The sequence below is a fragment of the Bos javanicus genome, chromosome 10 (genome assembly GCF_032452875.1).
Source record: "Bos javanicus breed banteng chromosome 10, ARS-OSU_banteng_1.0, whole genome shotgun sequence".
Lineage (NCBI taxonomy): Eukaryota > Metazoa > Chordata > Mammalia > Artiodactyla > Bovidae > Bos > Bos javanicus.
The window spans coordinates 51,039,411-51,065,441 of record NC_083877.1 but is presented as its reverse complement, the minus strand read 5'-3'; the positions used below and the strand labels follow the sequence as shown (position 1 = coordinate 51,065,441).

The window sequence follows — 26,031 nt, the reverse complement described above, 5'->3', positions numbered from 1 at the left end:
CACCCCTGGCCTAGAATAGTCTAATTCTTGTTTACAAAAATATGTACGTGTTCAGACTCCTAGAAAAGTTTGGGAAGAATAGATGTACAATAAAGTATCACTAGTGTTATTTCTAACATTTCATTCCACATAATTCAATGAAGGGTGTTTTTTATTTTCCTCTTTTTGCTTGTTTTCTAATTTTTGGAAAATGAATATGCTTTGGGTTTGTACTAAAGAAAAAAGGCAGAGTTAATTATTTCTTTAAGCATTTATGTTAAAAAAAAATAGGACTTGATCATGAGAAAACTAAAAACTATTTGAATGTTTTAAGCCTGGGTAACAGACTGATACTAACATGAAAAATGGAGGAAAGACAAGAGCAAAAGAGCATTTTGAAACTGGGATTACATACATATCTCAAGGGAGAGTATATAGAAAAATGGCCAAAAAATTAACTTTAGAGCAGTGTGGAGTTCTGGGAGAATAATAAAAAATAACACTGGCTGTAGAAGATGAACTTAGAAAATTTTTGTCTTGCTGAGATTTATTTATTAGCAGTAGGGAGGAGGAGGGGAGGCTCCCACTAATGCTACAACAGTAATTCTCAAACTTTATCATGTACCAGAATCACCTGGAGATCTTGTTAAAACTGACCTCTTGTTGCTGGTGTCTACACCTTGATTCTATAATCTGGGGGGAAATAGAGAATTTATTTAAAAAATTTTTTTATTTATTATTTTTGGCTGTGCTGAGTCTTTGTTGCTGCATGCAGACTTTTCTGTAGGTGCGGAGTGCAGGGGCTACTCTCTAGTTTGCAGTGGCACAGGCTTCTCACTGTGGTGGCTTCTCCTGTTGTGGAGCATAGGCTCCAGCAACAGGGCTCAGCAGTCGCAGCACATGGGCTTAGTTGCTCCATGGCATGTGGACTCTTCCCAGACCACCAGGGATGGAAACCATGTCCCCTGTATTGGCAGGTAGCTTCTTAACCACTGAACCACCAGGGAAGTCTGAGAATTTGCATTTTTAACAAGAAGCTCTATACCAGCAAAAACAAGATCAGGAGCTGACTGTAGCTCAGATCATGAACTCCTTATTGCCAAATTCAAACTGAAATTGAAGAAAGTGGAGAAAACCACTAGACCATTCAGGTATGACCTAAATCAAATCCCTTATGACTATACAGTGGAAGTGAAAAATAGACTTAAGGGACTAGATCTGATAGAGTGCCTGATGAACTATGGATGGAAGTTCGTGACATTGTACAGGAGACAGGGATCAAGACCATCCCCAAGAAAGAGAAATGCAAAAAAGCAAAATGGCTGTCTGGGGAGGCCTTACAAATAGCTGTGAAAAGAAGGGAAGCAAAAAGCAAAGGGGAAAAGGAAAGATATACCCATTTGAATGTAGAGTTCCAAAGAATACCAAGCAGAGATAAGAAAGTCTTCCTCAGCGATCAATGCAAAGAAATAGAGGAAAACAATAGAATGGGAAAGACTAGAGATCTCTTCAAGAAAATTAGAGATACCAAGGGAACATTTTATGCAAAGATGGGCACAATAAAGGACAGAAACGGTAGGGACCTAACAGAAGCAGAAGATATTAAGAAGAGTTAGCAAGAATACACAGAAGAACTGTACAAAAAAGATCTTCACGACCCAGATAATCATGATGGTGTGATCACTGACCTAGAGCCAGACATCCTGGAATGTGAAGTCAAGTGGGCCTTAGAAAGCATCACTACAAACAAAGCTAGTAGAGGTGACGGAATTCCAGTTGAGCTATTTCAAATTCTGAAAGATGATGCTGTGAAAGTGCTGCACTCAATATGCCAGCAAATTTGGAAAACTCAGCAGTGGCCACAGGACTGGAAAAGGTCAGTTTTCATTCCAATCCCAAAGAAAGGCAATGCCAAAGAATGCTCAAACTACCGCACAATTGCACTCATCTCACACACTAGTAAAGTAATGCTTAAAATTCTCCAAGCCTGGCTTCAGCAATAAGTGAACTGTGAACTTCCAGATGTTCAAGCTGTTTTTAGACAGAGATCAAATTGCCAACATCTGCTGGATCATGGAAAAAGCAAGAAATTTCCAGAAAAACATCTATTTCAGCTTTATTGACTATGCCAAAGCCTTTGACTGTGTGGATCACAATAAACTGTGGAAAATTCTGAAAGAGATGGGAATACCAGACCACCTGACCTGCCTCTTGAGAAACCTGTATGCAGGTCAGGAAGCAACAGTTAGAACTGGACGTGGAACAACAGACTGGTTCCAAATAGGAAAAGGAGTACATCAAGGCTGTATATTGTCACCCTGATTATTTAACTTATATTCAGAGTACATCATGAGAAACGCTGGGCTAGATGAAGCACAAGCTGGAATCAAGATTGCCGGGAGAAATATCAATAAACTCAGATACGCAGATGATACCACCCTTACGGCAGAAAGTGAAGAACTAAAAAGCCTCTTGATGAAAGTGAAAGAGGAGAGTGAAAAAGTTGGTTTAAGGCTCAATATTCAGAAAACTAAGATTATGGCATCTGGTCCCATCACTTCATGGCAAATAGATGGGGAATCAATGGAAACAGTGGCTGACTTTATTTTTGTGCGGGCTCCAAAATCACTGCAAATGGTGACTGCAGCCATGAAATTAAGAGACACTCCTTGGAAGGACTGTTATGACCAAGTTGGACAGCTTATTGAAAAGCAGAGACATTACTTTGTCAACAAATGTCTGTCTAGTCAAGGCTATGGTTTTTGAACTATAGCCAAAGGCTATGGTTTTTGGACCATAGCCAAGGCTATGGTTTTTGGACTATAGTTGGAGTATAAAGAAAACTGAGCGCCAAAGAGTTGATGCTTTTGAACTGTGGTGTTGGAGAAGACTATTGAGAGTCCCTTGGACTGCAAGGAGATCGAACCACTCCATCCTAAAGCAGATCAGTCCTGGGCGTTCATTGGCAGGACTGATGTTGAAGCTGAAACTCCAATATTTTGGCCACCTGATGTGAAGAGCTGACTCATTGGAAAAGACCCTGATGCTGGGAAAGATTAGGGGCAGGAGGAGAAGGGGACGAGAGAGGATGCGATGGTTGGATCGCATCACTGACTCGATGGACATGGGTTTGGGTGAACTCCAGGAGTTGGTGATTGTAGGGAGGCCTGGCGTGCTGCGATTCATGGGGTTGCAAAGAGTCGGGTACGACTGAGTGACTGAACTGGACTGAACAGGAATCCAAGTGATGTTGATACTGCTAATCCCCAAACCAGATTTTGGGAACAATCATATTAGAATTGAGAGAGATCAGGTAAATTGTTGGGTTGACAGGGTAGAAGTTTGAGGAGAGAAGTCCTAAGGCATGAGATATGTGTGCATGCACGCTCAGTCGCTCAGTTATGTCGGACTCTGCAACCCTATGGGCTGTACCTGCCCAACTCCTCTGTTCATGGGATTTCCCAGGCAAGAATACTGGAGTGGGTTGCCTATTTCTTTTCCAGGGGCTCTGGAACCCTGGGATCCAACCTGTGTCTTCTGTATCTCCTGCATTGCAGACAGGTTCTTTACTGCTGAGCCATCAGGGAGACCAGGAGATAGACTTGATTCAATTAAAAAAAAATGAACTAGATGAACAGAGCCACTTCCAAAGCCCCTTTCTCATGAGACAGAAGAGTTTTGATCACAGAGGAACAAGGTGCACTAGGCAAGGGAAGTGGGCTAGAATTGTACACCAAGAAGGAGCTGGTGTGTAGGGAATTAAAAAAAAAAAACAAAAACAAACCTTAACATCTGGTGTAATACCAAGGGAACAAGGATTCTGAATTGAAGGTGATGGACTATATTCCTTTAATTCACTCCTGGTGAAACCTATCTGGACTCATATTTAGGTCCCACTTTTTAAAAAGTCTACATAAGTAAAATTGAGAGAAGTTTTATTAATGCTGTAGCACATTAGAGCTACAATAAAAGGGAAAAGAAGGTCACTTCCCTCCGGTCACCATCATGCATCTTTAACACCACCAGAACAGACTAGCATCTGGTGAAACAGCATGTAGTAGAAGCAGCACCTGGTAGAATATCATAGGATTGGATTTGTTTCTGAACAGGTGTGGGACTCCTCATGGGGGCTCTCAGAAATAATTAAATAGGGGATGTACTTTACAGGAGGCTGGAATTTCTGCATAGTCACTTGAGGGCCAGAGCCAGGGCAATTTGAATTACATGGAAACCCTTGAATTTAACTCAGAATTTTATCACTCTGTCTTGTGTAAAATGCTAAGAGGAGCAAAGGTATACATGTCTTGTACCTGTGCAGTAATCATAGCCAATTTTGACTCAACTAACAATAAAGAACCACTGCATTATTTTTAGTAGAATCCACAAAATAAAACCAAGATGTTTAAACTATAGCTCTGATAGGTTTATGCAGGATAAGGTGAGGAAGACACAATCATAGACTGGGGAATAACTAAAATGCTGCTAGATTCTAGTAGAAAAATGATAAGGACTCAGTAAGAAAGTGGCTATACATAAATGAACTAGTAAAGGGGTATACAATATCAGCAAGACTTGACAGATGAAATAATAGTAAATAAATGTGGGTAAAAGCCAGATATAGCATCAATTTTTTCTGTTATGGTAGCTAGAAAAGCCATAATCTAACTATGAAAAACAGATAATTTTAAAAGAATTATCATTCTGATGATAAAGATGAATTTATTTCCCAAGCAGGAATAAAGACACAGACGTGGAGAACAAACATATGGATACCAAGGGGGAAAGGAAGAGAGGTGAGATTAATTGGGAGATTGAGATTGATATATTTATACTACTATGTATAAAATAGATAAATAATAAGAAACTACTGCATAGCACAGGGAAACTCTACTCAGTGCTCTGTGGTGACTTAATAGGGAAGGAAATCCAAAAAAGACAGGATATATGTATATGTATAGCTGATTCACTTTGCTGTATAGCAGATATTAACACAATATTGTAAAGCAATTATACTCCAATGAAAATTAATTTAAAAAGAAAAAAACTATTATTTTGAGAGTAAGAGATATATTTTTTAGATTTCTTAAGGCTGAAGTAATAATCAGCCTGTGATTTTAATCAGGAGAGTGTAGTTTAATTACTCCTTCATTATCTCACACTACAAGATGTTTTTTCTTATCTGAATCTTTTTAAGTTACTGCTTATACCACTCCTTCAGTATTAACTATTAATTAACTTGTATTCTTAATGACCAATTCACGTGAATGTCTTACTTCTCAAAGTAGATTTTGCTCTCCTAAAGAATAAAACCAATGTTTTACACTATATCTCACACTCTCTGGCACTATATCCCTATATCTCACACTCTCTGGCACTACCAATAACTCCATACTAACTAAATGATACTATTTTATAGCATATGGTTCAAACATCCTTTGAAAAATATAAAGGATATATTAAAAATTATGATCAGTATTCTAAGACATGAACTAGAAGGAGCTCTTAGACATTAAATATACAATAGTGTCAATAAGTAATGGATCAAAAAGAATTGAAAGATAAATTTGAGTAAATCTCTTAGAAAGCAGAACAAAAAGATAAATACAATTAGAGAAAAGATAAGATTTATAAAAAAAAGGAAAAAGACATTTCCCAGACCTAAAGGATGTGTCTCTACATTGAATGTGATCACCAAATACCCAGTGCAATGAATAAAGCAAGACCCACCCAGAGGTATATCAAATACTGAAATGGTGGAACACCAAGAAGAAAGAGATCAAATAAACGTCAGAGAGAAGAAATAGATTATATACAGAGGTTTCAGAATCTAATAGTATCAGACTACTCTATAATCACCTGGAAGCTAGAAGACAGTTTCTCAACAACTAAAATGAATAAAAAGTATCTCCAATGCTGAGTTTTATATTCCAGCCAAACTATATGATATAAAGGTAGAATAAAGGTCTAGCTATTTTCAGACAAATATGACCTACAAAAATATGCTTCTTATGCACTCTTTCTCAGGAAACTGAGAATATATTCCACCAAATCAAGGAAACAGGAAGACAGGAGATCCAAGAAAGAAAGGACTCAACATAGAAGAGAGGAAGAAGCAATTCCTAAAACAACAGAAAAAAGAAATCCCAGGATGACAGCTGCTCAGCAGGCCTATAAAACAACAAGTCCAGATCAGAGCAGAAGTGAGTGTTCAGGAGAGATGTACACAAGATTAAAATGGGTCTGAGAAATAACATGATATGGTTGACAGTACTGGTAAGTCTGGCTGAGTTAGTGGTAAGCCCAAGTAAGACGGTAGGTGTTGCAAGAGGGCATCAGAGGGCAGACACACTGAAACCATAATCACAGAAAACTAGTCAATCTAATCACACTAGGACCACAGCTTTGTCTAACTCAATGAAACTAAGCCATGCCCGTGGGGCAACCCAAGACGGGCGGGTCATGGTGGAGAGATCTGACAGAATGTGGTCCACTGGAGGAGGGAATGGCAAACCATTTCAGTATTCTTGCCTTGAGAATCCCATGAACAGTATGAAAAGGCAAAATGATAGGATACTGAAAGAGGAACTCCCCAGGACATTAGGTGCCCAATATGCTACTGGAGATAAGAGTTGACTCACTGGAAAAGACTCTGATGCTGGGAGGGATTGGGGGCAGGAGGAGAAGGGGATGACAGAGGATGAGATGGCTGGATGGCATCACTGACTCGATGGACGTGAGTCTGAGTGAACTCCGGAGTTGGTGATGGACAGGGAGGCCTGGTGTGCTGCGATTCATGGGGTCGCAAAGAGTTGGACACGACTGACTGACTGAACTGAACTGAACTGAAGAGTTTTAAAGCCAAGCAACAAAATGATAAGGCAATTGTTAATTCCAGGGAAAACAAAACTTTAGCAAAAAAAGTAGAGTCACAGTAAAATACCTGATTTTGCGGTGAATAAATCTAATGCTTTACATTTTGAGTACTTTGATCAAAGTTTTGAAAAAAATTGGGAGGTTGGAGCAAAAGGAGGAAAAAATGGTATGAAAAAAAAAACCTAAATCCTCATCTTTATAGGACTAAATCAATAAACAATATCTACAACTTTTAAATGAAGACATCAGAGTGTAATCATGTTACTCAGAAATATGGGGATAAGGAGCTAAAGACATCTAGGAGTTGAACGGGACTCCATCAGTGTGGAGGGATAGAGCAGTAACTGATTTTTTACATAAACTATCTGACTTTTGGGTTTCCCTGGTGGCTCAATGATAAAGAACCTGCCCACCAATGTAGGAGATGTGGGTTCCACCCCGGAGTTGGGAGGATCCTCTAGAGAAGGAAATGACACCACCAGTATTCTTGCTGGGAAATACCATGGACAGAGGAACCTGGTGGGCTATAAAACAGCCCATGGGGTCATAAAATGTGGGACAGGACTTAAAGACTAAAATAACTAAATAACAACAACATTTGACTTTTAAGGCTATTACATCTGTAACCCTGAAAAAAAAATAAAAAATTATGGATTAATAACCAGTTTGTTTTTTAAATGATCCATTTTAACTAGAGATGCAAATAAGCAAAAAAGAATGGGATATTTTCCAGTTTAGTATCTTCTGACAATTCTCCCTAGATGCTACTCGCCACCTCTCTTAGAAAATACTATGCACATTTTCACAAACTTAAATAAATATATATATTTGGTCATCTTGATTTATATAATTGCTATGAATAAAAACTGATTCTGTTTTTATTATAGATAAGCTATTAAACTATGCATGTGAACATTTGAAACATATACTAATAAAAACTACAAGAGCAAGAAGGTTTAAGTAGCATTTTTGAAAAATGGTGAATGGTCATTATTTGAGATGCACTTTCAAGATTTTTAGCTCTACTGTGGTTTCTGGCCTGTAAAAATGATTCATCCATTTAATTTTTTCATGTAATACACTTTTATAAATATCCTTTTTATAATCAAGGCAGCATGCTAACTTCTGAATTTCCCGAAATCTGTAATATTCTCACTTGTACTTAATGATCTTAAATACTGTAAAGTGCTTAATCCAGCAACATATATCTTAATCTGTTAACATTTGCAATTCTTTTTCAGGGAAAGATTCTAATTTGAACGATAGTATTTATTGCTTATGGACTGACATGGAGACCAAAAACACACAAAACTCCTAAATTCAATATTCTAAAGAAGCTTTCTATTCAGTTCAGTTCAGTTCAGTCGCTCAGTCATGTCCGACTTTTTGCGACCCCGTGAATTGCAGCACGCCAGGCCTCCCTGTCCATTACCAACTCCCAGAGTTCACTCAAACTCACGTCCATCGAGTCGGTGATGCCATCTCACCTTCTGTCGTTCCCTTCTCCTCCTGCCCCCAATCCCTCCCAGCATCAGAGTCTTTTCCAATGAGTCAACTCTTCGCATGAGGTGGCCAAAGTACTGGAGTTTCAGCTTTAGCATCAGTCCTTCCAAAGAACACCCAGGACTGATCTCCTTTAGAATGGACTGGCTGGATCTCCTTGCAGTCCAAGGGACTCTCAGGAGTCTTCTCCAACACCACAGTTTAAAAGCATCAATTCTTCGGTGCTCAGCTTTTTTCACAATCCAACTCTCACATCCATACATGACTGGAAAAACCATAGTCTTGACTAGACGGACCTTTGTTGGCAAAGTAATGTCTCTGCTTTTGAATATGCTGTCTAGGTTGGTCATAACTTTCCTTCCAAGGAGTAAGCGTCTTTTAATTTCATGGCTGCAATCACCATCTGCAGTGATTTTGGAGCCCCCCAAAATAAAGTCTGACACTGTTTCTACTGTTTCCCCATCTATTTCCCATGAAGTAATGGGCTTTCTATTATCTCCTCTAATTTTCCTCTTTGGCAAGAGTTGGATAAGTATCATAATATTATGCCACTATAAAAAAGGTGGAAGGAACATCATTTCTGCAGGAAATAGTATTTCCCAAGCAAATATCAAAAACGTAGCAATAAGAAAAAACAGTAGATAGTAAACAGCAAGAAGATGTGAGCCCTTCTTATTTACCAGGCATCCCTAGTGCCACAGAATTCAGCAATGTAATGGGTACTGAAATATGTTAAATGAGTGAATGAAGCACTGCTTAGTAACTTTGTCTATCCTCTCTAATCAAGAGATACAGAAAGACCACATTCTGTTAGATATCAGGAACTGATACATCTGACTAGGAAGGAAGATATGTCTTGACATTTTCGGATCCCCATTACCTAAAGAATGTTGAAAGGCAAAAAAAGAAAAAAGCCCCTGTCAGGAACAGATCACAGATCAGAGTAGCACCAGCCTACTTTCCCCTCTCTGAAAACTGAATGTCCTTAAGAGGAGTAGACTCAATAGAAAATTGACTTTTTCTGACACAGGCACTTCCCACTCCATGCAAAATGAGGCCAAGTTAAAACCGCAAAGACTTGGCTAATGCAAGCACAAGTTAATTTATTATGATTGGCCCAAATCACCCACTTTTTTTTTTTTTTTTTGCCGCGCAGGCCAATATCCACAACCGCACTGACGCCTCATGTAGAGCGAACGTTTTCCCCAGTAGCTGATGAGGAGGAGGGTGTTTCTCAGCCAAAACCGAGAAAGACTGGAAATTGTGCAGTGTAGTGCACCTTGAGTGGATCCCAGCCTTTAAAACTTACATTTCGTAAGAAATTCCTTCAATTTTCCATATTACAAGCTGGGGAAACAAATCTGAGCTTTTCAGGGACGAGTTCTTTTCCAAATACTACAGCTGCTGCCAATTCCCCATCTGTCAGCCCCAGGCTGAACCACACACGACTCAGGTCTTAATGGTCACACCCGAGCTGACCGCCTCCCCGCTGGCCTTTAAAGAAGCCGCGCGCGGTCTAGCTGCCCCAGAGTTCAACTTCCGGCCACAAAATGAGAGGATGTTTTTCTCCTGGCCACGCCCTCCTAGCCACGCCCTCCACGCCCCGCGCTGGCCAGAGCGCGCGGGCGCGCCGGCGAGGCGGAGCCCCGTGGGCGGTCGCTGTGAGTGTCCCTTTCACCCGGCGGCGCGCAGGCACGCGCAGGCACGCCCAGGGCCCACGGACAGCGCGGCGGCGCGCGCGCGCGCTCCCGGAGCCCTCCCCTGTGACGTGCCTGGCCGAGGCCGCGCAAGGGCGCTGTAGCTGCCAGTGCCGCTGTCATGGCGTCTGAGGCGCTGTCTGAGGAGATCCCGCCGTGGTCTCTTTAGAGCGAGGGGCGGGCGGCTGGGTATGGAGAGCGGCCCCGAGAGCCTGCAACCGCTAGAACACGGAGTGGCCGCCGGGCCAGCGCCAGGGACAGGTTCTCCGCAGGAAGGGCAACAAGAGACCAGGCTCGCCGCTGGGGATGGTCCTGGAGTATGGGCGGCGGAGAGCAGCGGCGGGAAGGGGCAGGGGGCGGCGGCCGGCGGGAGGAGCCTCTCGGACTCGGCTTCTCCCGCCCGCTCTCCTCAGGTTCTGGTACCCTGCAGCTCGCTTCCGAGGTTGGACTTGAAGGAGAGCGATTTGGAGAGTCCTGCTGCCCAGAAGGAGCCTGTAAGAGGACAGCACAAGGTGACCGCCTCCCCGGAGACAGCCGAGGCCGGAGCTGACCATGGGCTGGGTCCAGCGGGAGATGGGGGCGCCCGGCCGGATCCCGCCGGCACCTGCCAGGAAGAGTCGGCGGCCGCGGGCTCTTCGGAGCCCAGCAGCGGCGGCGGCCTCAGCAGCAGTTGCAGCGACCCGAGCCCTCCTGGGGAATCGCCGAGCCTGGACTCCCTGGAGTCGTTCTCTAACCTACATTCTTTCCCCAGTAGCTCCGAGTTTAATAGTGAGGAAGGAGCTGAGAACAGGGTCCCCGAGGAGGAGGAGGGCGCGGCGGTGTTGCCCGGGGCTGTGCCCCTGTGTGGAGAGGAGGTGGAGGAGGAGGAAGCCCAGGTGCTGGCGGCCTCCAAGGAACGCTTCCCGGGACAGTCTGTCTATCATATCAAGTGGATCCAGTGGAAGGAAGAGAACACACCTATCATCACCCAGAATGAGAATGGCCCCTGCCCTTTACTGGCCATCCTCAATGTTTTGCTTCTGGCCTGGAAGGTACATTCCGCAGCTTCTATTTCCTACAGCTTTTGGGGAGGGGTAAAAGAGGGGTGAGAGAGTTGCTGCATTGTCAGCTGATATCTTCTTCCTTTCTTTCCTCATTCATCAATAATCCCCGTTTCTTCCTACACGAAACTCACTCTGAGATTGTCTTGTTTAAGGAATATTCTCATGTGTATGTCAGAAAGAACTGCGGGCAACCTAAGATCTCTCTTGTCGCTTTCAACAGCTGTGCCTGATGCACTTGAAAACAGCCAGGTCTTAGAGCATCCTAAATCTTTTGATTATTTTTTAACTATATTTTTCTGTTATTCCTTCTTACTGACTTTATCCTATATGCAAAAGCGTGAAGAACTGGACAAAATCATCTTCAGAAGTTATCATCAATCCATTATATCAGGGAGCAAGTTTTGATGGTTATGTTTATGCTCCATTTGGGTGTGGATACTTAAGGACGTGGTAATAGGGAAGATGTGGCCCCCTAGACAAATTCCATTTATGGAAAAGTAATGGTCTGAGACCTAATTACCATAATTTCTTGGTTTTCAAAGATTGTTTTTATTTTATGGATGGTTTTTATTTGCCTCATTTCTTTGACTCTTGTTAAATAGTCTAGCATTATTACCCATAACCACACAGAATGTGTTAAGAGAGCTAAAATTATAATAACAAATAAGAAAAGACATATTCAAGATAAAGGAGCAAAAGAGGAAAGGACCCTTCAAAAGTAACTGTACTGAGGACTCAGGAGTGAGTTACCTGTACATGAAGTGTCTTATTTAAGCTTGCAGTTTTAGAGTGCTGAGAAGATGCATTTTAGAGCACATATTTTACTGTCAAATTGAGAGCTGTATCTATAGATAAAATGTTCCCTAGAAAAAAATAACCTGGATTATTGTGACCAGTTAGAAAGAAAATCAAGTAAAGGGAATAGTGTTTATGAAAGTCCCTCATCTTCCTGTCTAGCAAGGGATAATGCAAAAGAAATAAGATTAGAAATCTTACCACTATCAAGTGCATAATGGCACTCAAATGTTTTTTGTGGAGATTGCTTGCTCTTGAAGAGCTGTTGAGCTATTTGGAACTGCAGCATTGACTCCTTGAAATTACTAAAGAACAATGCAAGACAATATACTGTAAATACTAGGTTATAGGAAGCAGATTGAAATGCATTAGACATCCCAAGAGGGGAAATTTTCCTTTAGTCTGGTGTAGTTCCAGAGAGCTTCATGAAATTTTTATATCTTGAAGGAAGCTTTTAAGGAAAAAGTAGGATTTAAAATAACAGAAAAATGGGAATCCTGAGAGAGGGAAGGATATAAACAAAAACGAATGAAAACAGAATGAATAATACATGTGTGTATGTGTTTTGGATGACAGGAGTGGAAAGTTCATATTGCAAGATAATAGAAAATAAGATTGAAAAGGTGAAGAGCCACTTGATGAAGGACCTTGAATGCTAGACTAAGAAGTTAGATTTCATCCTATAAGCCAAAGTCTCCAATCTGTCTGAAGGAGTAACTGTTTCCTTTAGGCTTTTCTCACTTCCTAGTTTCTGCATAGTCCTGCAGAAGCTCAAAGGAAAGAGCAAGTGCTGTGGTCTCACATATTTGAGGATAGATGAGCATTGGATTGGTCTTTGAAAGACAGCTTCAAGTGAATGACCGTAACGTTTGGGTTCCCACTTTGTGTGAGATAATAGAATACAGAGATGAGTAAGATGCAAGAGTGCCCTCATGTAGCTTAGTATTGATTCAGAGACAGACATATAAACCATAACCCCAGTGCAGTGTGGAATTATGCTATGGAATTACAGAGAAAAGTGTAAGTGAGAGTGGAATGTGTCAAGGGAGAGCTTCATAGAAGAGGTAACCTATGTACTGGGTCTGATGGGTGAGTAAACGAAATTCCTTTCAGGCCAAGGGAGTAGTATATTCAAAGATGCTGAAGCAGAAAAAGGTTTGTTCTATTTGGGGATTCTAACCTTGGTTGGACTGCGGCGGAGGAGGAGAAGGAAATGGCAGTAGCAGGAAATAAAATTGATGTTAGGTCAGACTCTGAATGAGAAAGCATGTTAAAGAGCGTTAAGATTATTTTATAAGTCTTTGGTTCTTACCTTTTTTTTCTTTCTACCTTAAGGTTATTGATGCACACAAAAATTACTTAGTAATCATCAGTGATAAGGAGATGTATTAAGAGAAGCAAGGTTGGATAGAGCAGTGTCCTAAAAGTGATCCAGGGTTTCTGAGGTCAGTACTGTTCAGAATAGTACTTAGTTGTTTTTTGCCTTTTACACTATCATTCTTTCAGTGTTAATAGAATTTTCCAAGCTGTATGATGTGTGATGACATCCTTGCCCTGACGGTTAATGGAATGTGTGCTCTGCATTCTTGTGTTTAAAATTTTTCTCAATTTTTATTTTTAGTATAGTAAATGTTGATAGAATCCATTTAAACTAGAGCTTTTTAGGATCCTCAGTGATTTTTTAGGACTGAAGAGGGTCTTGAGACCAAAAAGTTTGAGAAATGCAGTTGTAGAGAAAAATAGTAATTAGAGTATGAAAGTTTTCCCTGGTGGCTCAGTCAGTAAAGAGTCTGCCTGCTATGCGGGAGATCTGGGTTCCATCCCTGGGTTGGGAAGATCCCCTGGAGAAGGAAATGGCAATCCACTCCAGTATTCTTGCCTGGAGAATTCCATGGACAGAGGAGCCTGGTGGGCTAGAGTCCTTGGTCACAAAGAGTCGGGCATGACTGAGTGACTTAACTTTCTTTCAGTGTATGAAGGTAATTGTCAGATTTCAGAGGACCCATCACTAGGCTTGTTTAGACTTTATATATAGTTGATAATAGGAAGCTATTATGAATTATTGGATAAAGGAATGACATAATGAAAGAGATCTTTTCATTTGAGATTAAACTAGAAGTCAGACTGTAGTGAGTGTAGCAACAGGAATTGATGAGATTAACTCTTTTGGATGGGGAATTCTTTACCCCTTTTCTTTTAAGAGGATAGTGCCACACAGCCTAAATGATGAATTGACTACTAACTGGATATAGGAAATTAAGGATGTGATACTTTTTCCAATTTGAGTAATAGAGAATTGCTTGGATCATTCAAAAGATAGAGAATGTGCTTTTGATGGGAAAGTTGATGCAACGTTTGGTTGTGTCAGATTGGAATTGTCTTACTAACAGTAAGTCATAAAAATATAAATGTTTATTATACCTTCAGAAGAATAGAATGGGCCTCAGAAAAGAGGTCAAAATTATGGGAAAAATTGAGTTGGAGAATTATTGCATAGATTTAAGTATGGTATCTATGAGAATAAATTAATTCTCCATAGTAAATGGTGAACAGTAGTTCTCAGCTATTCGGGGAGGGACTTCCCTGGTTGTCCAGTGTCTAAGACTCTGCACTCCCAGTGCAGAGGAGCCCGAGTTCCATCACCGGTCAGAGAATTAGATCCCACATGTTGCAACTAAGAGTTTGAATGTCGCAACTAAACATACTGCATGCTGCAACTAAAGGTCCTGCATGCCTCAGTGAAGACCCAGCACAGACAAATAAATAAATAAAGGCGGTGGGGAGAAGGGAATGTAAGCAGTAAAGATGAAAGAGTATAAAAGAAACCAGTATAGGCCCAATTTGAGATGTAGATGAGAACTAGAAATGGGACAATGTCATAACAGTTGTCTGGGAGAGAGACTCTTAATTTTTTTTTTTTTTTTAAGTGACTTATTGTCAAATGCAACAGCGTTAAGGAACTGGTGAAGTAGGAAAGATTGTTGCCAAAAAGGACAGGTTTGAGAATAGGGCATTACAAAGTTAGGATATTGTGGAATCCTCAGAGGTGGTAAAATTCTCTTCAGAGGAAAAGAACAACAATCTTTTTTTTTTTTTTTTTGCCCTGAAGTAATGGAAAGAAGATACAAAGCAAGGTTATGTTAATTAAAATGGAGAGAAAAGTGAAAATTGAGGCCTCATTCTCAGTTTTGGCAAAGTAACAGTTGATCTCATCAGTAGTAACTATTGAACTTGCCAGTAATTAAGAGGAGAGGTTGCAAAGCTTCAAAGTGTGATTTTGTGAGAATATTATGTTGTATTTTAAAGAAGTTCTCATCTCATTGGAAATTATGCCTAGGAATTGAGGCATAAGTAGAAAGTTGTAAGTGGCCCTGGCTAAATTGGCGTACTCTGAAAACTTCTAGTATGTCAGTTTTGCTCCTCCCCCCATTAGTTCTCTTATCTCTGGAAACAAGAGGGGGAAGAATGGCTGTTTAGGATTATCAAGTATTGGGTTTTTCAAGGGTTGATTCATTGTGAGTCAGTGGAGTTAAGGGTTGAAAGTAAAAGAGTTGATCATCTTTTTGGGGGGAGAATGAAGCAATGAGAAAAATCAATTTTTTAATTTTTCTGCTAGGGAATTCTCTAGCAGTCCAGTGGTTAGGGCTCTTCACTTCCACTGCAGAGGGCACAGGTTCTGTCCCTGGTTGGGAAACTTTAAAAAAAAGAAAGAAAGAAATCAATAAACTGAATACATTAGGAGGATTTGAGTGATTCAGAGGAAGGAAGTACCATGTTTCTGAGTGAGAGATGACAGGTAAAATTATCAAACATGATAAGTACTGATTTGGAAATGTTGGAGTTTTAATTAGACGTGTTGGTTTAGGACTGATGGAAAATAGATGATCATTAATAATCTGTAAAATAGTTGAGCTTTGATAATCCAGTAAATCAGGAAAGAAGGAAATCTGTTCATTAATTTAATTTGAGCTCAAATTTTCTAATTCTCTTAACTGACACCAGGTAAATTGACTCAAATTTATGTCTTAGAACAAATATTTTCATTTGCTTCTTTAAAAGAGACTGGTTTTGGTTGTTTTTAAATAATTTTTCTTTAGTCTTTCATTTTATCTATCAAAAACAATGCCATTTATAGGTTTACTTGAGGACTATGACCCAATGAATCAGTTATGTTTATAAAAATCAACAAGTCAGAAGAAATGTAAAATTTACTTTCTTATGATACTGGCCTATACTATAAATGTTGAATCTGAGTGATGGGTATTTGTCATTATGCTGTTATTTTTTTCTACTTTTGCATATGATTTAACTTTTGCATTATAAAACATTTTTAAAAGCTTCTGCATTAATATTTTTATATCATGAGACATGTTTAATAACAGAGGGAGTCCCTCCTTTGTCACACTTTTGTTTTCTTATAGAAAGAATATAGGTTTAAGGCCCACATACTCAAATATATATGTATGTGTGTGTATATATATATATATATATAGACATAAGTGAAGTGAAAATCACTCAGTCGTGTCTGACTCTTTGCGACCCCATGGACTATACTGTCCATGGAATTCTCCATGCCAGAATACTGGAGTGGATAGCCTTTCCCGTCTCCAGAGAATCTTCCCAACCCAGGGATCAAACCCAGGTCTCCTGCATTACAGGTGGATTCTTTACCAGCTGAGCCACAAGGGAAGTCCATATAGACATATATGTATATGTAACTTATACTGTACTTGCAGTAGAGGACATATAGTATTGTAATACCTAATTGGTATGTAACATGTTAGTGGAAGACTAAATGCACTATTCTGATTTAAGATGTGCTTCAATATCTTGTATTTAAGATGTGCACATATTCTCTCCTGCCTAGCCCTTTTGGGTGGAAAATTCTTTTCTTTTTGCTTAGCAGGAGCTGAAGTGATCTCCCACTCCACATCAAGGGAGGAACACCAGGATTCTTAAGTTTGTTTATATTAGGCGGGTTGCTTCTAGGTTTAGACATTAAATCTAAAAACTGTAAAAGAAGAATTGATATATTTGATTCAGTAAAAAAAGAAAAGAGCTTAAGGTTAAAAAATAGACAAAAATATACCCCTTCGCCCAAAAAACTTCACCAGGAACTAATTCAAAACACACACTACAAACTGAGGGAATTATCTGCGAGACTACTGTATGTGTCTAAGGGCTAATTTCTCAGTTTACAAAGAACCCATAAATTAGAAAAGGAACTTCCTTGGTGCCCCAGTAACTAACACTCCATGCTTTCAATGCAGTGGGTACAGGTTACATCCCTGGTCAGGGAACTAGATCCCACAATCTGCCAAATAAATAAATATTCAAAAATAAATAAATTAGAAAGAAAAAGATGAGCAACGCAATAGCAAAATGAGCAGAAGGCCATTGGCAGAAAATTCAGTGAAGTTCAAATGGACATATCCTCTGTCTCATTATCACCTGCAGAGGCTGTGCTTCTTCCCAGAAAGCTTTTGCTCTAGTTCTCCTTCTCTCCTGGTGACTTTTCTTTTCTTGGACCCTTTTCTTGCTTTTGACTAGGTTTTATTTTCTCTTTATTACTTCCTGACTTATAGGAATATTGTAGCCACACAAATATTCTCATATTCCACTTTTCCTAAAGAAGGTACAAAGCTCTTTTGAGAATTTCCAAGTGTTCAGTTCAGTTGAGTCGCTCAGTCGTGTCCAACTCTTTGCCACCCCATGAACTGCAGCACGCCAGGCCTCCCTGTCCATCACCAATTCCCGGAGTCCACCCAAACCCATGTCCATTGAGTCCATGATGCCATCCAGTCATCTTATCCTCTGTCGTCCCCTTCTCTTCATGCTGTCAATCTTTCCCAACATCAGGGTCTTTTCCAATGAGTCAGCTCTTTGCATCAGGTGGCCAAATTATTGGAGTTTCAGCTTCAACATCAGTCCTTCAAATGAACACCCAGGACTGATCTCCTTTAGGAAGGACTGGTTGGAGTTCCTCGCAGTCCAAGGGACTCTCAAGAGTCTTCTCCAACACCACAGTTCAAAAGCATCAATTCTTCGGACTTAGCTTTCTTTATAGTCCAACTCTCACATCCATACATGACTACTGGAAAAACCATAGCCTTTAAAAAATAAAAAAAAAATAAAAAAAATAAAGACTACCTAAAAAAAAAAAAAAAAAAAGATATAAATACCCTCCCAGTAAAAACTGTCAAAGTATTCTTGTTATAATTACCACGTTTTTATATTTAGGTTGGTAAAAAAAAAAAAAAGAAAAACCATAGCCTTGACTAGACGGACCTTTGTTGGCAAAGTAATGTCTCTGCTTTTTAATATGCTGTCTAGGTTGGTCATAACTTTTCTTCCAAGGGGTAAGCATCTTTTAATTTCATGCTGCAATAACCATCTGCAGTGATTTTGGAGCCCAGAAAAATGAAGTCAGCCACTGTTTCCACTCTTTCCCCATCTATTTGCCATGAAGTGATGGGACCAGATGCCATAATCTTAGTTTTCTGAATGTTGAGCTTTAAGCCAACTTTTCCCCTCTCCTCTTTCACTTTCATCAAGAGGCTCTTTAGTTCTTCACTTTCTGCCATAAGAGTGGTGTCATCTGCATATCTGAGGTTATTGATATTTCTCCTGGCAATCTTGATGCCAGCTTGTGCTTCATCCAGCCCAGAGTTTCTCATAATGTACTCTGCATATAAGTAAAATAAGTAGGGTGACAATATACAGCCTTGACGTACTCCTTTTCCTATTTGGAACCAGTCTGTTGTTCCATGTCCAGTACTTACTCTTGCTTTCTGACCTGCATACAGATTTCTCAGGAGGCAGGTCAGGTAGTCTGGTATTCCAGTCTCTTGCAGAATTTTCCACAGTTTATTGTGATCCACAGAGTCAAAGACTTTGGCATAGTCAGTAAAGCAGAAATAGATGTTTTTCTGAAACTCTCTTGCTTTTTCCATGATCCAGCGGATGTTGGCAATTTGATCTCTGGTTCCTCTGCCTTTTCTGAAACTGGCTTGAACGTCTATAAGTTCATGGTTCACATATGGCTGAAGCCTGGCTTGGAGAATTTTAAGCATTACTAGCATGTGAGATGAGTGCAATTGTGCGGTAGTTTGAGGATTCTTTGGGATTGGAATGAAAACTGACCTTTTCCAGTCCTATGGCCACTGCTGAGTTTTCCAAATTTGCTGGCTTATTGAGTGCAGTACTTTCACAACATCATCTTTCAGGATTTGAAATAGCTCATCTAGAATTCCATCACCTCCACTAGCTTTTCTCATAGTCATGCTTCCTAAGGCCCACTTGACTTCACATTCCAGAATGTCTGGCTCTAGGTGAGTGATCGCACCATCGTGATTATCTGGGTCGTGAAGATGTTTTTGACAGTTCTGTGTATTCTTGCCACCTCTTCTTAATATCTTCTGCTTCTGTTAAGTCCATACTATTTCTGTCCTTTATTGAGCCATCTTTGCATGAAATGTTCCCTTGGTATCTCTAATTTTCTTGAAGAAATCTCTAGTCTTTCCCATTCTATTGTTTTCCTCTATTTCTTTGCATTGATCGCTGAGGAAGGCCTTCTTGTCTCTCCTTGCTATTCTTTGGAACTCCACATTCAAATAGGTATATCTTTCCTTTTCCCCTTTGCTTTTCGCTTCCCTTCTTTTCACAGCTATTTGAAAGGCCTCCTCAGACAGCCATTTTGCTTTTTTGCATTTCTTTTTCTTGGGGATGGTCTTGATTCCTGTCTCCTGTACAATGTCACAAACTTCCGTCCATAGTTCATCAGGCACTCTGTCTATCAGATCTAGTCCCTTAAATCTATTTCTCACTTCCACTGTATAGTCATAAGGGATTTGATTTAGGTCATACCTGAATGGTCTAGTGGTTTTCTCCATTTTCTTCAATTTCAGTCTGAATTTGGCAATAAGGAGTTCATGATCTGAGCCACAGTCGGCTCCTGGTCTTGTTTTAGCTGACTGTATAGAGCTTCTCTATCTTTGGCTGCAAAGAATATAGTCAATCTGATTTTGGTGTTGACTATCTGGTGGTGTCCATATGTAGAGTCTTCTCTTGTGTTATTGGAAGAGGGTGTTTGCTATGATCAGTGTGTTCTCTTGGCAGAACTCTATTAGCCTTTGCCCTGCTTCATTCTTACTCCATGGCCAAATTTGCCTGTTACTCCAGGTGTTTCTTGACTTCCTACTTTTGCATTCCAGTCCCCTGTAATGAAAGGACATCTTTTTTGGGTGTTAGTTCTAAAAGGTCTTGTAGGTCTTCATAGAACTGTTCAACTTCAGCTTCTTCAGTGTTACTGGTTGGGGCATAGACTTGGATTACTATTATATTGAATGGTTTGCCTTGAAAACAAACAGAGATCATTCTGTCGTTTTTTGAGATTGCATCCAAGTACTGCATTTCGGACTCTCTTGTTGACTATCATGGCTACTCCATTTCTTCTAAGGGATTCCTGCCCACTGGTGCTGCTGCTGCTAAGTCACTTCAGTCGTGTCCAACTCTGTGCGACCCCATAGACGGCAGCCCACCAGGCTCCTCTGTCCCTGGGATTCTCCAGGCAAGAATACTGGAGTGGGTTGCCATTTCCTTCTCCAGTGCAGGAAAGTGAAAAGTGAAAGTGAAGTCGCTCAGTCATGTCCGACTCTTAGCAACCCCATGGACTGCAGCCTACCAGGCTCCTCCGTCCATGGGATTTTCCAGGCAAGAGTACTGAAGTGGGGTGCCATTGCCTTCTCCGTCCTGCCCACAGTAGTAAATATAATGGTCATCTGAGTTAAATTCACCCATTCCAGTCCATCTTAGTTTGCTGATTCCTAGAATATTGATGTTCACTCTTGTCATCTCCTATTTGACCACTTCCAATTTGCCTTGATTCATGGACCTCACATTCCAGGTTCCTATGCAATACTGAACCTTGCTTCTATCACCAGTCCCATCCACAGCTGGGTGTTGTTTTTGCTTTGGCTCCATCCCTTCCTTCTTTCTGGAGTTATTTCTCCACTGATGTCCAGTGGCATATTGGGCACCTACCAACCTGGGGAGTTCATCTTTCAGTGTCCTATCTTTTTGCCTTTTATACTGTTCATGGGGTTCTCAAGGCAAGAATACTGAAGTGGTTTACCATTCCCTTCTTCAGTGGACCACATTCTGTCAGACCTCTCCACCATGACCCGTCTGTCCTGAGTGGCCCCACACAGTATGGCTTCGTTTCATTGTGTTAGACAAGGCTATGGTCCATGTGATCATATTGGCTAGTTGTCTGTGATTGTGGTTTCAGTCTGTCTGCCCTCTGATGCCCTCTCTCAGTGCCTGCCTCTTACTTGGGTTTCTCTTACCTTGGATGTTGGGTAGCTCCTCCCGGCTGCTGCCCCTGACCTTGGGCGTGGGTAGCTCCTCCTGGCTGCTGCCCCTGACCTCGGACTTGGGGTAGCTCCTCTTGGCCAAGTTATTACTTATAAAAATGGAAAAACAGATGGTGAGCCAAAGATTGCATTTTAGCCTCTGCCCACCCTATTTGTTCTTAAATATAGATCCTTTAAGGAAAGATAAAAACTTCACACAGTGGTGGAGTTTGTTTACACAAAAGATGCAAGCAGCACTTCTGAAGTTTTCATTTCCAGTCAGTCCTAAAAATTAGGGTTGGTGTAATATCTCTGGATTTGTGAAATAAAGTGGAAATGGGCAGATGATATTATGAATACTCCCTGTGGTGGTTGTCCTGTTAGTGATGTCCTCATTTTTTCTTGTCCCTTTGCTATGAGTAGTCCTTCAGTGGAAAACTTTCCCATTTTCCTTCCGTCCTTGTTGATGTTGAGTCCCAGGTAGCATTTGCACACAGGTAGTATCATAATAACCCTAAGTACGCAATTATTTTTATGTCCAGATACTCTGCTAAGTATTTTATATGTATTGTATGCATTTTCTGTTTTAATTTTCTCAACCACATCATAAGATCCTTGTGTAGTTATTGTTCCTATTTTACATACATAGAAAATTGAGGTACATAAAGTTCAAATAACTCACCCAAGGTAAGTTGATACCCACTCCAGAACCTGAGCTCTTAGTTCAGATATTTGGTTGGAAAGTTAAAGATAACACCTGGTGGACAATAGGCCTGGAACAAACCAGGGTGGAAGAAGAGCTAGTGATAAAGTCAGAGAAGCAGAAACAGACATCATGAATCATGATTCCTTAGAACAAATCCTAGGGATCTACTCTTTGCACAGATTTGTTCTGTTTTCAGCCCCATATGTTTTATCCCATGTCCTGTGAATTCTCTGTCACTTCCAATTTCAGAGCCTTTCTTGAGTTCTGTGGTGAGTGAGCTTGCCTTAACCGTGAAAGTTTATTGACTGTATTCTTTAATATTTTCAAAAATTAGTAAGTTTTCTCTGTCCTGCTACTCTCCTAATTCAAGCTACTTTCCATCTTCTGTACCTTCTAACTGGTCTCTTACCTTATCCTATTCTCATCTATCTTGCAAGCAATTAATATAAAAATTTCACTGTTACTTTTTCTTTAGTAGGTTTTTCAGCATTGGTAAGCTTGCTGAGCTGCTTAAGTATAAGTCCAGTGAAATTTGAACTAAAGATGTCTTCTTTTACTCATGAATCTTTTACTGGGAAAATTCTCTGGAACAACATTCTTCACTGTTTTATAATCCTTTGAATTGCATATTAAATAGGACATTCTTGAAAATCTAATACATATGGATGCATCTATAATTTCTGATGTTAAGCATTTTTAAATAGGCCTTGATGTTGTGGGGTTTGAGTTATGATAAACATCTGTGGTAAAAGTGTTGCAAATTGCTAGAAGTTGAAGCTTGTCTCTTATTAAAAGTTCCTGATTTGAAATACTGATGGCAAGTAGAAAGTTAAATATTTAGTATTTTTAAGTACAGTAATTATTTTTAATAATAAATGAATATTACCTATAAGAAATTAGAATGTAAAACATGATTTACAGTAGCTTGTAATACATGTTTATTTGCTGGAACCAGAATTAAAAGCATGTTGAAAGGATCCTTAAGTTTTTTAGCTCTTATTTTGAAAAAAACCTACATTCTTCTCTTTGATTCCAGTTAACAGTACTTACAGTATAATTATTTTACAATTTGAACTTAAAAACTCATCAATACTATATGATTTACTGCATATTCAAAATCAGTGAAACTTGAACTGAGAAAAAAAATTTTTTTTTTTAGCCACGCTGCATGGCTTGTAGGATCTTAGTTTCCCAACCAGGGATCTGACCTGTGCCTCCCTGTCCTGGAAGTGTGGCGCCCTCACCACTGATCACCAGGGAATTTCCAAGAAATTGTATTATTTATGTATTATTTAGTGATCCATTTTACCATAAGTAATGAAAAATAGACTGCAGCATAGGAATCAAATAATTCATGGACAAATAAAAAATCTTTGTCTCCTGAGTTCCATCTCAACTTTCTGTTTGAATGTCAAACTAAATTTCACAGTTATGAAGCAGATATCATTTCTTCTACAAACTTACCAAATTTTTTGTTTTCAATAGGTGTAGGGATCTTAATTTTTGGAGTTTCCTAAACCTTAGAGTCAACTTTAGAGTTAATTTTTCTTTTCCCATTATCCTCCACTTTTCATTGGTCATAAAGTTCTGTCAATTCTTCATTTAAAATATATTTCAGATGATGTTTTATATAAAACCTCATTGAAAGTGTTACTGTTTTTGGAAGTCTGTATATTAATTTTGTATCCTGCAATTTTATCAAACTCATTGATGAGTTCTGGTGGTTTCTTGGTGTTTTTAGGATTTTCTGTGTATAGCATGTCATCTGCAAACATTGATAGTTTTACTTCCTCTTTTCCAATTTGGATTCCTTTTATTTCTTTTTCTGGCATGGTTGCTATGATTAGGACCTCCAATACTATGTTGAATAAAAGTGACAGAAATTCCCTGGAGGTCCAGAGGTTAGAACTTTGTACTTCCACTGTAGGGGACACAGGTTCAATCCCTGGCTGGGAAACTAAGGTCCCAGAGCCACATGGTGCAGCCAAAAAAAAATGTGTGAGGGAGCATCCTTGTCTTCTTCCTGATCTGAGAAGAAATGGTGAAGTGCTTTTCACCACTGAGATGATGTTAGCTGTGGACTTGTCATAAGTGGTCTTTATTATGTTGAGGTGTGTTTTCTCTATACCCAATTTGTTGAGAACTTTTATCATAAATTAATACTGAATTTTGTCAAAAGTTTTTTGTGCATCTGTTGAGATGAACATACAATTTTTATTCATCAGTTTGTTAATGTGATGTATCACATTGATTGATTTGCAGATATTGAACTGAACCATCCTTGCATCCCTGGGATAAATTCCACTTGATCATGGTGTGTAATCCTTTTTATGTATTGTTGAATTCGGTTTGCTGATATTTTGCTAAGGATTTTTGCATCTATGTTCATCAGTGATATTGACCTATAATTTTCATTTTTGTGTGATATCTTTGGTTTTGGTATCAAAGTGATAACTTGCCTCGTAGAATGAGTTCAGAAGCATTTTTTTGTGTGCGATATTTGAAATAGTTTGAAAAGAATAGGTATTAACTCTTTTCTAAATGTTTGTTAGAATTCATCCTATTTTTTTAATAATTATTATTGTACTAAACATCAATAGGCTTGGAAACAAAGCTGTAAAACAACAGACAACACACACACAATTGTTTGCTACCGATGCATGGTTGACCAATGTCCTACCTAATCAATAGGTTTTTTTTGTTTTGTTTTGTTGGGTCTTCGCTGTTGTGTGGGCTTTTCTCCAGTTTTGGAGAGCGAGGGCTACTTTGTAGTTGCAGTGTGCTGGCTTCTCATTGGAGTGGCTTTTCTTGTGAAGCACAGGCTCACAACTGTGAGCGCTTGGGCTCACAATAGTTATGTCATGTAGGCTCAGTAGTTGTGGCTCCCAGGCTCTACAGCTTAGGCTCAATAATTGAGGCACACGGGCATAACTGCTCTGTGACATGTGGGATCTTCCTGGATCAAGGACAGAACCTGTGTCTCCTGCATTTGCAGGCAGATTCTTGACCACTGAGCTACTAGGGAGCCTGATCTTGGACTTTTATTTGTTGGGAGTTTTTTAAATTACTGATTCAGTTTCATTACAGGTAATTAATCTGTTCATATTTTATTTTTTTTCCTGGTTCAGTCTTGAGACATTATACATTTCCAGAAATTTGTGCATTTCTTCTAAGGTTGTCTGTTTTATTGGAGTATAATTGTTGGTGTGTGCTTAGTCACTTCAGTCGTGGCTGACTGTTTGTGACCCTAGGGACTACAGCCCACCAGTCTCCTCTGTCCATGGAATTTTCCAGGCAAGAATACTGTAGTGGGTTGCCATTTCCTCCTCCAGGGGATCTTCCTGACCCAGGGATTGAACTTGTGTCTCTTGTGTCTCCTGCATGGGCAGGCAGGTTCTTTACCGCTAGTGCCACCTCAGAAGCATAATTGTTGGTGGTACTCTCTTATGATTTGTATTTCTGTGGTGATAATTGTACCTTCTTTTTCATTTTTATTTTTATTGATTTGGGCCTCCTCTCTTTTTTTCTTGATGAGTCTGGCTAAAGGTTTATCAGTTTTGTTATATCTTCTCAAAGAACTAGTTCTTAGTTTCATTGATTTTTTTTCCCCCCCTGTATTCTTGGCTAGCTTTCCCATAACATGTTTTTGTGTGTGTGTTTTTTTTCCTTTAATAAACTCTAAAGAGACAATGGAAAGAAAGTCTTAGGATCATTAACAAAATCTTTGGCATTTGCTTTTGTGGTGATGGTGGTAGAGGGAAGCAAAAAGAGAAGGAGCTTGCAGGAAGATCCTTTTGTGGTTAAAAAAAATTAAAATCTGTTGATGGTTCCTAAGTATTGGTGGGAAGCAAGTATTTCTTCACTGTTGTACTCTTTAATCTCTAGCTTTAGTGAACATCCAGGATTTTTAGCTGGCTAAGATTCAGGAACTGAATATACTACTGAGTATACCTGGGAATAGTCAGTTAAAATATTTACATATTTGTTGTCGCACGTCTAAAATCTATATAAAGATTGTCATTTCCTGTTTCAAATACTTGAAGCAAGATGTGGTAGGCCGTTGTTATTATTTGGAAATTGCA

At 39.7% G+C, this 26,031-nt stretch overlaps 1 protein-coding gene across 2 annotated transcripts in view; it reads left to right on the top strand.

The window, feature by feature from the left end:
- Positions 1-10,050: 10,050 nt before the first annotated feature.
- The window catches only part of MINDY2 (MINDY lysine 48 deubiquitinase 2), an 85,569-nt gene continuing 69,588 nt past the window's right edge, over positions 10,051-26,031 (top strand). The window contains exon 1 of one of the 2 annotated variants that reach the window (XM_061431154.1): positions 10,051-11,083. In XM_061431154.1, the coding sequence (XP_061287138.1) occupies positions 10,244-11,083 (840 nt within the window). In that variant the 5' untranslated portion in view covers positions 10,051-10,243. The remainder of the gene's footprint in view (positions 11,084-26,031) is intronic. The other variant, XM_061431155.1, reaches the window with a different exon arrangement.